Consider the following 10,265-nt stretch of genomic DNA (forward strand, 5'->3'; position numbering starts at 1 on the left):
CCAGCTTATCAAAATATGAAAAACGCTCCCGAAAACGCTGGAAGGCCCTGAATGTAACAGTCGTGACTCTCCGGCCGTCTGAGGGTGGATGCTCTGGGATGGCGGCGCAAGCGGGTCGGAGAAGTGGGCGAGAGGAGCCCTAACTGCACTAACATGGCATGGAGGAACGAACATGGCCTGAGTACTTACGTTCGAACTTTTCCCCAAGATATAACGGGAGGATTTGCCCTTGGTGAAAAGAATTAAATGAGAAAATTGAAATAAAGTCCTCATAATTGTATCCTCTTGGCTCCAATGGTTGAATTTTCTATTCTTTCTACCCTCTGTCTTTAGCTTGGCCATATACCCTTCTGTCTGCTACAAAGTAAACCGTTCTGCCAGCCGGGTTACTGTTCAACTGCCCACCCAGCTCTTCCTTTCATATAGAGACCCGATCAACAAACGGCTAGACTTTTTTCTGTTAACCTACAGACACCCGCTCCGATACAAAATCTATTCTCACTGGAGAAGCCGTTCTGTCGTCCACCAAACGTCTGGTGTCATAACGGCGAGCAACTGCTGGAGTGGGGGAGGCGTTCGTTTACCACGACCACATCACACGCCACCCACACCTTTTTTTCATCATTCATTCCAGCCCAGGAAAGACGGCGTGAAAATTCTCTGCATCCCAAAAAGCAGTCGCTACATGCAAAGAAGCCACACCAACGTCCATTACTTCCAAGAACCGAAAGCAACCTCTTGCCCAACCCGGATAGAATTTACCATCTTTGCTGGCTCTCTTTTTGGGTCAGCAGGTGACCCCCAACTCTGAAAATAAGCACGGGCTCAAGCTAGGTTGCTTGACTGTTGTCCCTACGACGTGGCGTAGCTTCTGCATGTTGGGGCAAACGCCTCGTCGCCAGGGAAGGAAGTAACAAGGCAAAGCAGAGTGAGGAAAAAAAAAAAAAGTTGAGCTCCGCTCTTCGGCCAAAATTGGACCTCACACTCAGTCAGTCGCTGGAGCAGGGTCCCCAGCTCGCTTGGCTCGGTCTAGGGGAGGGGAAGCCCTAGCACGGGTGTGTTGCATGGCTAAGGAAGAGGAAAGAGGAGCTGACTTTCAAGTCCTTGGTTGGCGTGCGGCTGCGGACCTTTTTGTGTCTTGTTACCCGTCGTGGACCAGCCGTTCTGACCCTCGTCTCTCCTCTTTCTTTTACATAAAAATTACACCCGAACCCCTCTGCAGATTTCCCACTGAACCTGTCATCGACATTTCTCTTATCTCAACTTTTGGACAAACCGACAAGTCAAGTCCAGGCACATCTGGATCAAACCCCTGCCGTCCAAGCAATCACCCGGGGCCTTATCTCTCGGATCTCAGTTAACCTTGCCGCTTGTTGCCCAAGCGCTTGTCAATTGACCAACGAGCGTGCGTACTGATTGGTGCTGCCCGTTATCGCATCGCATCATCGCATCGCATCTTTTTTTTTTTTTTTTTTTGCGCCCATACCCCCGGCACCGGCATCAGGCCTGAACCCGCTGCCGCGCGCCTAAGCCCGTCTATCAAAGCTCGGGTCCGGACCTGCGTCATCGGCACTTTATTCATTTTCATTTTTTTTCTATATTTATATTTTCTGACGTTTCACTGCCAAGCCGCCGTCTTCCGGCTGCCTCCCGGCGCCGCCCACCCCCGGGAGCAAATACTTGTCGCCCCGGTACCACCGCTCGACTTCACACTTACCGGCCAGGCAATCAAAGCTAAGCTACTAAAAGAACAAACCAAAAGAGCCTGGCTATACATAGCCTGTCAATCCCTAGATTAGTTGCAGAGAAGAAATTGCATCTTCTCATTCCTGGATGCAGGACCATCAGCGGATAAGTGGCAGGTAACTGGCACTTATAATCTTTCATTTACTTTTCTTCTTCCTTTCATACGTGGGAACGGCACTGCCAAGCCGCCCCCTCCACTTCGACTACCTGGGGTCTGGCGGATCTCGTCTTGACGAACAGGTATGGCAGACAAGATGTCCATCGACAGAAAAGACCCCGTCAAGGAGGATACTCCAGACACTGTTGGCTCTAGCCCCGAGGGCGAGCAGCAGACCCAGCAGGGCAACAGCGCCACAAACAACGGCAATCATCAGGAGCCTCAAGAGACACAGCAACCAAAACGCAAAGGTGGTCGCAAGCCTGTAAGTTGTTGACAAATCCTTGCTATCACTCATCCAATCTTAGTCTGATGCAGAGCACGGCCGCCCTTCCAACATGTTATTTTGTATGGGCCAAGTCCATGCACGTTAAGATATGGGACATGGCTTGTGTTTAGCCCACCTCGTCCGAGTGGTTATTAACATCAATCTTAGATCTATGCAACTTCAGAGGAGAGAAAGCAGCGCAATCGTCAGGCCCAGGCTGCCTTCCGTGAGCGGCGGACCGAGTACATCAAGCAGCTTGAGGAAGCTATCAAGATACATGAGCAGAATCTTCACCAGCTCCAGGCTGCTCATCGCAATGCGGCAGATGAATGTCTTATGCTTCGTTATAAGAACTCGCTTCTTGAACGCATTTTACTCGAAAAAGGTAAGCCCTATCGGCTTGCTTTTGTCGCAGCCTGATTTCTCTCTCTTCGTTCTTCTCTCATTCTTATCTAACATTTTATTTCCAGGCATCGATGTGCAGGCCGAGTTGCGTGCCAAGACCGGGAGCCCAAACTTGGGCCCAACGCATATGCCACAGAACTTGGTCCCACCACCTCCGATCTCGAGGTCATTGTTGAATCGACACCACTCCCGCAGGTCAAATTCTAGTATAGCGCCCAAGATGGAGCCAGGTCTTGGCGTCCTACACCCATCACCGGCAAGCAGGCAAGGGGCATCCTCTCACTCAGCTTCTCCGACAAACACGAACTCCATCTTCACTGGTTCCCCAGCAGGTTCTACCTCTGATCACAACCAGACGAACAACCGCTCAGGAATGCCACCGGGTGGCATGAAACCCCAGCAGGGGGTAGCGATGTCCCAGGGTCTAACGCCAGGCGGTCCCGCAAGGGGAATGCAGCAGCAAATGCACACAGCAGCCCATCGTGCTCATGCCATGCGTGTGGCTGCCGCTACAGCTGGCGGTGCAACACCATCTGCGCCCTTCTATCCTTCCCCGGCATTTCAGAGCCATATCGACCAGCTTGGTAAGCAGAAACACTGAACATTCATTCGTGCCAAACTGAGGGGGGGGAAGGAACCCAGATGCCAGGCCTATTATATCAATTTTGCAAGTCGAGTACCTGATGGCTGACAATTTTTTTTTTAAAAAAAATAACAGAACAAGAATACGATGCTGCAGACAACATGATGGATGATTGTGAGACGCCAGATACTCCCTCAGGACCGGGACCGTATCCCGGTGCTCCATATTCCGGAGAGGGACAGCCTTTGAACCTTTCGAGCCCTGCAGCAACGGGAACCCCCCTTGACAGTTCGATCGCCCCGTCACCTGCAGTCACTTCAACAGCTACACATACCACCAGTGCCTACCCTTCAATGACACAACTGCTCGATACCGGTATTGACTGGGACCCTTTTGGGCTTACGGCAAGTATGGCATTTCCTAATGGCAGCCAGTTTGCTTTCGACACAAGCAACATGAGGTGATACCTCGGCCACTTCAAACGCTCTGAACATATGATTCATAATCTATCCACCCGATTACGGTTCTCAAACCCTTATCTTCTCTACTGAATGTCTTTAATTCTTTTTTACTGATCATTGTTTCTTCCACACGGGCGGGGTGATATATATAAAAAAACGACTTTTGCGACGCTTTACGGAAATACCCAACACGGTGGATATAACGGCTTGACATTGTGTTTTGTTTTGGTGTCATTATTTTGGTGAGGCGTTGTTTTTCTCCCTACTCTCTGTTTTAAAGTCCATGGCTGTCTATTCTATATGGACGGACGACAGGTTTTTCTTCTTCTGATGCTGTGAAAATGGGCGAATCAAGGTCAGGAAAAGTTATTGTGTTTTTTGTTCTTTGGCTTGCACAACTGAATATACTACCATAAGGGCGGTTTCCATTTTGTACCCAGGGCTATCCTGTGGCCACTTCTTTCATAAACGTCCAGGCTTATTTGCTCTTATTTGCTTTCCATTTCAGGCCTATGTTGATTCTGAAAATACATTTTATGCAGCGGGCTACGCGAGGAGTTTCTAGGCTGGGGAAAATTCAAGAAATGTAGAAATGAAACGATTACAAAATCAAGAGAATATTGCATTTGAGACTAGTTCTAGTGACAAGGCGACCTGCGCCAGCTTTCACCATTCTATAGGCCGCAACTGGCATACCTGTCTGCCTGACCACGCCATCGTGTATACATGCATACGTGCACATGGCAACCAAGGCATCTAGACTAAACAAAGAGGCAGGCAGTAACGGTTCTAGAACTAGACCAAGCCCCTCTGCAACGGGTATCTGTGATAAAGCTGCCCAAGACCTCTTGTTCTGGCTTGGCTCTTGGGAGAGTAAGAAAGTCGCATGATGTCAGCCCTTGTAATTTGCTATTACGTAAATAGGACTCTGACCTGGCTCCCGCGAAATACGATTCGTAAGTAATCATTGTTCTCGGTGAAACCGGACGTTGTGCCGTTCGTCCAGCCAATCCTGAGTCGTCGCCTAGCAGTTGTTGTCACTGGCAAATTGGATCTTCTTGGCAATGGAGCAGCACCTCGTAAACCCCTGCCATGCTCCAGCCCATGACCTTATGCGACTGTCCCTTTTAAGACCAGCCGGATCCCGCGGCCAAAACGCAAGCAGGTGGATTGCGTTTCTGTTGCGTTTTCGCCGACGCGAAAAAAGTTGCGTTTTGCGCCGGTTCGGTCTGCGTTTTCTTTTTTCTTCTTCTTCATCTGCGATGCCCCTCCCTATGTGACGACCACAGCGAGCGTTATGCCTCGAAGGGGTGCAAGAAGATTGAAGTCAATGCTCCCGGCACCAGAGCTAAACTGCTTGAAAGAACAAGAGTATCCTCTCTTACTATTCATATCACACAGGGAACTTCGGAAATGGCTTTATAACTACACACATCTCGCCAAAGCGAGTAAAGCACAAGCACACTGTTGTTTATCACGGCTTACTGTATTATCTATCCATCATGTGTTCTCGATCTGGTCGCCTTTCCAGTTGCAAGGTCGTCGCACATACGTGATAGAGTGGGTCATGCCATCGATTTATGCCAGTAGCATACCCCGAAAGTCGGGCCGGGCAAAGTTGTATTACTATGTATGGAGTCCAAGCCCTAATCGTAGTTTTTCGGCATCTAGCCCCGATCTGAGACGCCTTGCACGGTATTGAAGCGACAAGCCCGATCCGGCACGGCGCGACTCATCCACGGCGCAACTCATCCGGTAGGGACTACATTTCAGAAACCGGGAAATCCGATTTGTCCCACCTTGAGTCCTCCCGACGCGTACTTGCCGTGTGGCATGTTCAGTTTTTTGTTTGAACGCCACACGAGGCAACCTTTTACGGGAGTAGCCTTGCTTAGCACCCGGTCAATAGGCTTGTGTACCTACCTGTCTTGAGGGGTATTCTACACCAACGGCAGTCGCCTCGATATTGTGTGCACTCTGCACGAATTGGTCTCAGAAAACCTGTCCCTATGGAACCAAGTCCACGGGGATTACTACTTGTGCTTGTGAATGAAGCTTCTGTCGCCGACCTTGCCTATGATGTAGATGATATTGGGCTATAGTACAGATATGAACGCAAAACAGAAGCCGACGTAGAGGAGGATTGATCAAGATCATTATCAGTCCGGCAGACAGCCCTACAGATCCACTCATATCTGGTGGATATGAATGAGTTGTATACTGTCAATGTTGCACAATCCAGTTGGGTAATGATTCTTGATCGACCTGAGTAGCTGATATTCATAGTTTCACGTTTCCCCCTGTTCTTTGTTAGACAAAAAATAAGACGATCTCAAGTATCCGCTTTCATTTTCGGCGTATCGAGGTTGGCGTTCGCTGTAAAGCTCTTCCCCTCAATCAAAATGAGATCGGTTAATGAGGGGTGAAGTAAAAAACCCCAAATGCTCTGTAACAGGCAGGTCAGGTGTTGGGCAAGGGTTGAGTCAAATGCCATGGAGATGTCTCCAGCCCTTCTCAATTGAATCACGTGAGAGCCACAGCAATTTGGCAAGAGCCCCGATCAAAAAAAAAAAAAAACAAAGAAAAGTGGATTGCTCTTTCCTGGATTTTGAAAATTCCTAGCCGAAGTAAGAGTGTGGCTTTCTGAGCTCGGACCAATCAAAGGCAGTAGTGCAGGTGCGAATCCTGAATCTGGGGCGTCTCTGGTCTCCTTTGGTCCTCCCGAAACCCTGAGCTTTCGCAAACTCTGCCCCAAATAACAGCCTCAATTGACATGTCCTGTTGCTAGGCGTGTCAACCACCGAATCCCTCATCACCTGAGTGTCGCAATCACGAGAACGCCTTTCCCGAAAGGCGGATTAAACCGGCGACAAGATGAGCGCAGTTGTGTCGAAGGTATGAATGAAGGAAACGAAATGGCTATGCCCGTTTGGCCCCTCATCGACTGGCTTGACGTTTTGAACCAAGCAAGCGCACACACACACACACACACACACACACACACACACGAAAAGTCATAACCGACAACCCCTCACAATACTGGCTTCACCTTCCCCTCAGCCCCCTATCGCAATTTCTTGCCATGCCCTCAATTCTCGCAAATAAATTTGCCGTGCTGCCACAAAGCCTTGCATTGTCGCCGTTGACCTGGCCAGTCCATTTCGCTAACTCTGATTCATGATGGACAGAACCTCTTTGCCCTCCTCGGTACGCGACTGGATCAACAAGCTAGAAATTCACTGACTGGTTTTGCCACCTGCTGACAAAATACCAATTACGGCACTGCAGGCAATGACGAGGAGGACGACACCCCTAAGGCGCCCGTGAAGACGGTCGACAAGAAGGTCACCCACACGACCAAGCGCACTGGTGCTGACGAGGCCCCCCGCAGCAACGCTGCTGCTGCTGGTTCTCGCCGTGGAGCCGGCAACGACGGAGGTGCGCTAGCCATTCCGCACCCTCAGAGCTTTTTGAAGTACCCAGCAGGGCCCAACTGACAGTTTCAAGGCGATCGTCGACCCAGGAACACCGACGAGGCCCGCGGCCCCCGGGGAGGCATTGGTGCTCGTGCCCGTGGTGGTATGTTTGATCAGTAGTCATTGGCATATTTCCAGCGCAATGGACACATGAACTTGGCTGACGATGGCACTATCAGGACGTGGTGGCAGCTTCCGGAGGGATCGCGATGACCGTCATGCTAAGAACTTGCCGTCAGGGTAAGTAAACCTTCAAAAACTGGTTTTGCTCCGTTTGTATGTCCTTGGACCAAAGCTCACGATTCTTGGCAGCGGATCCGAGAAGACTGCCGCTCAGTCATGGGGCGCCACCGAGGGTGAGGCCGAGCTGAAGGACGAGCAGGCTGGCGAAGAGCTCGCTAAGAAGGAGCAGAAAGAGGCCAATGCCGAGGATGCTGCTGCCGAGGAGCCTGTCGAGGAGGAGGACAAGAGCATTTCGTATGCCGACTACCTCGCCCAGCAGGCCGAGAAGAAGCTTGCCCTTGACAACGACCTCAAGGTCCGCCAGGCCAACGAGGGCACCAAGCTCAAGAAGGAGTGGGCCGCTGCTAAGCCCCTTGTCAAGGATGAGGACGATGACTTCATCGCCGGCTCAGGTGGCAAGGCCAAGCGCGAGCGTGAGCGCAAGGTCAAGCAGGTCGTTGATATTGACCAGCGCTTCGTTGAGCAGCAGGACCGCCCTCGTGGCGGTGGCCGGGGTGGTCCCCGCGGCGGTGCCCGCGGTGAGTTCCGCGGAGGCCGTGGTCGTGGTGAGGGACGTGGTCGCGGTGACTTTGGAGGCCGTGGCCGTGGTGGCCCTCGCGATGGTCCTCGTGAGGGTGGCCGTGGAGGTCCTCGTGGTGGCGCTCAAACCATCAACACTAAGGACACGTCTGCGTTCCCCTCCCTTGGCAGCAGCTAGAGGCCGTATTTGCGACAAACCCGACTTTGACGATGCAAAGAGATACGATTCAATGATCAGTATCTTTCAGGCACCAGCAGTCAAAGCGGTGCTTATTGGCATCTACGAATCAGCATGTGACAGTAGGGGGCGGTTGCCATGGCCTTATAAGCTCTGTCGAACTCAAGTTTCCGCCATTATCACCAACTTCACTTGTTGTGATACGATATCGTCAAGTATGCCTTTTGAAGGAAAGAAAGAAAAAAAAATTCAATTTTTGTTAACGTCGATTTTCCCTCTCTTTTCGAGAATGCACATGGCAGATTTTTTAGCATCGTCTATTCCCTTTTTCTTGTCATCCTGAAGTCTTGCGCGAACGGTATGGAAAAAAATGGCTTGTGGCCGCTGGGGGAGCAACGGGATCTGGGCTTTCCAATGACGGTCATGTTTTATGGCATCTTTGTACTGGTAAATTCGGTTCGTTGTTTAAAGCTACTAACCCATTCATACTCGTTCCTTGTGGTATTTTACTTTACATTGTTATTCTCCGGCCACTAGCAGATGCAGATTCTGCCGGTGTTATCGCGGTTGTCGGACCGCGCCGTGATTTGAGATGGTTTATTCCGTTCTATCTTCGTCTTTGGGTGCGAGAAGAGTGTCTCTTGATCTTTGGCCTAGCAATCGTATGAGGAGAGTCGTTGTCCTTCGAACAAGATGCAAAGTGGTGGCCTGAAAGGCTGGCTTGGCTGGCTACATATTGCCACCGAGTAAACAAAGAGGCTTTGGGGTTGAGACTCCTTTGTCCAACGTCGAGCAATACAAAGCCATTCAGCAAGCTCCGAGTATAATAATCGCAGGCTGGGACCCTTTGTCTCGCCGAGTCTTTCCCTCCCTCTGGGTTGAGCTACTCGGCAGCCTGGTTGCTGCACAAACTTGACAGTCCGCCAGCAGACGCCTAACCTTTCCTTCTTACCACTCCACTAACGACAGTTACCCAGCTTATTTAATCTCCCAACAACAGCCAGCTAGCCACGATGGGCATCTTCAGTCGAGTGGCCAGCTGGGAATTCCGGCACAGACAAGAGGAACATCGCCCCGATTCACACGAAATGCTCAGTACAGTGGCGAGTCTAGCGAACCAATCCGCCCTTCAGCTCATCAGTGGTCAGCACTCTACGAGAAACCTCGTCGCGTCAGCTGCTAATACCGCTACGATGAAATGCTCACACACAGATAGGAATAACGTGAACAAGGTTGAGCTCGAGAAATTAAGACAGCTACGCCATGGCATTGAACGCTACCTCGGCCTTCATACTGCACCTAGAGAATCAAGTGTGCCTACTGACAGCAAGCAGCTTCCTATTTCTGGGCAGACCAAAACCTCTAAAGCCCTTTTTAATAAGCCACCTTGTTCCCACAAGCGATACTCGGAACACCAGCAGGAAGCTGATCTCGGAGAGCGGTTCGATCCCGCCCGCAGACCCTCAACGCCCGTTGCTTGGGCCATTGGCGGGACATATAAGAGACTCCTGAGAAACTCAACCACAATCCGCACCACCAAAGTGCAGCACCCCGTAGCAATACCACCTTGTTATGCTTCTGGGATGGATTATTGGCCTGGAAGCTTTTGGGATGACAACCTCGGTTGCCAAGCCAGGGGCACACCGGTCTTGAACCTTGTCCCTCCCCCTGAGGACGACGAGGACGTCCACCTTGGAAAGCAGTGGGCCGACATTTGGCCTAGACCACCTATCTCACTCCACGACGCATGCGACAAGTCTCTGCTGTATGTAAACAGTTACGAGCGGTGTCAGAAGCGAAGCAAGCGGCAGGCCGCTTCAACTGACTTATCAGCATGTCCTACAGCATCTGTGCCTCTCCACGTTGTGAACCAAGACAGCGGTGATGGCAGCGGCGTTCAAGGCGACGAGGCTCAAATCTTGGGAAAGGACCTCATCGGCGTGGCGAACCCAACAGCAGCTTCTGACTATATTACCAGGGCAAAAGAGTATCCGCCGTTGACCTACGACGGTGAAGAGTGGGGAGATGAGCTGGTTGACTCTGCTCATTATCTAGGAACCGTGGATGAGGATTACCGCCAAACCACCTACTGCGACGACCCCACTTCGCTGGCAGTAAAGTGCGATACATACTTCAGCTACTAACAATCAACCCGCGAGAGCCGTCCCACGAGCCGTATTTGCCGGAACGTGAATGTAAGCAATTAGTTATCGCTGGCGATAAACATTG

General features: G+C 51.0%; 3 protein-coding genes across 3 annotated transcripts; all 3 read left to right on the forward strand.

The window, feature by feature from the left end:
- The first annotated feature begins 234 nt into the window (after positions 1–234).
- Positions 235–4,324, forward strand: MGG_05306 (uncharacterized protein). Its single transcript, XM_003712820.1, has 4 exons — positions 235–2,168; positions 2,340–2,556; positions 2,642–3,160; positions 3,295–4,324. Exons 1-4 carry the CDS (start codon positions 1,989–1,991, stop codon positions 3,621–3,623), a joined length of 1,245 nt encoding a protein of 414 aa, XP_003712868.1. The 5' UTR covers positions 235–1,988; the 3' UTR covers positions 3,624–4,324.
- Positions 4,325–6,075: 1,751 nt separating this feature from the next.
- On the forward strand, positions 6,076–8,641 carry MGG_05307 (uncharacterized protein). The gene is made up of 6 exons (XM_003712821.1): positions 6,076–6,515; positions 6,809–6,827; positions 6,909–7,058; positions 7,128–7,199; positions 7,276–7,336; positions 7,409–8,641. Exons 1-6 carry the CDS (start codon positions 6,495–6,497, stop codon positions 8,034–8,036), a joined length of 951 nt encoding a protein of 316 aa, XP_003712869.1. The 5' UTR covers positions 6,076–6,494; the 3' UTR covers positions 8,037–8,641.
- Positions 8,642–9,011: 370 nt separating this feature from the next.
- MGG_05308 (uncharacterized protein) lies at positions 9,012–10,180 on the forward strand (the record flags this gene model as incomplete). Its single annotated transcript, XM_003712822.1, has 2 exons — positions 9,012–9,179; positions 9,249–10,180. Exons 1-2 carry the CDS (start codon positions 9,050–9,052, stop codon positions 10,178–10,180), a joined length of 1,062 nt encoding a protein of 353 aa, XP_003712870.1. The 5' UTR covers positions 9,012–9,049.
- Between the last annotated feature and the right edge of the window lie 85 nt (positions 10,181–10,265).

The sequence above is a fragment of the Pyricularia oryzae genome, chromosome 3 (genome assembly GCF_000002495.2).
Source record: "Pyricularia oryzae 70-15 chromosome 3, whole genome shotgun sequence".
Lineage (NCBI taxonomy): Eukaryota > Fungi > Ascomycota > Sordariomycetes > Magnaporthales > Pyriculariaceae > Pyricularia > Pyricularia oryzae.

What these genes read in the sequence shown, in the direction of transcription:
- MGG_05306 (XM_003712820.1), top strand. Translation starts at nt 1,989, where the DNA reads ATGGCAGACAAGATGTCCATCGACAGAAAAGACCCCGTCAAGGAGGAT. An exon ending in GCAAAGGTGGTCGCAAGCCT is followed by an intron (nt 2,169 to 2,339) that starts GTAAGTTGTTGA and finishes CATCAATCTTAG; the next exon opens with ATCTATGCAACTTCAGAGGA. An exon ending in GAGCCATATCGACCAGCTTG is followed by an intron (nt 3,161 to 3,294) that starts GTAAGCAGAAAC and finishes AAAAAATAACAG; the next exon opens with AACAAGAATACGATGCTGCA.
- MGG_05307 (XM_003712821.1), top strand. Translation starts at nt 6,495, where the DNA reads ATGAGCGCAGTTGTGTCGAAG. An exon ending in TGGAGCCGGCAACGACGGAG is followed by an intron (nt 7,059 to 7,127) that starts GTGCGCTAGCCA and finishes GACAGTTTCAAG; the next exon opens with GCGATCGTCGACCCAGGAAC. An exon ending in TGGTGCTCGTGCCCGTGGTG is followed by an intron (nt 7,200 to 7,275) that starts GTATGTTTGATC and finishes TGGCACTATCAG; the next exon opens with GACGTGGTGGCAGCTTCCGG.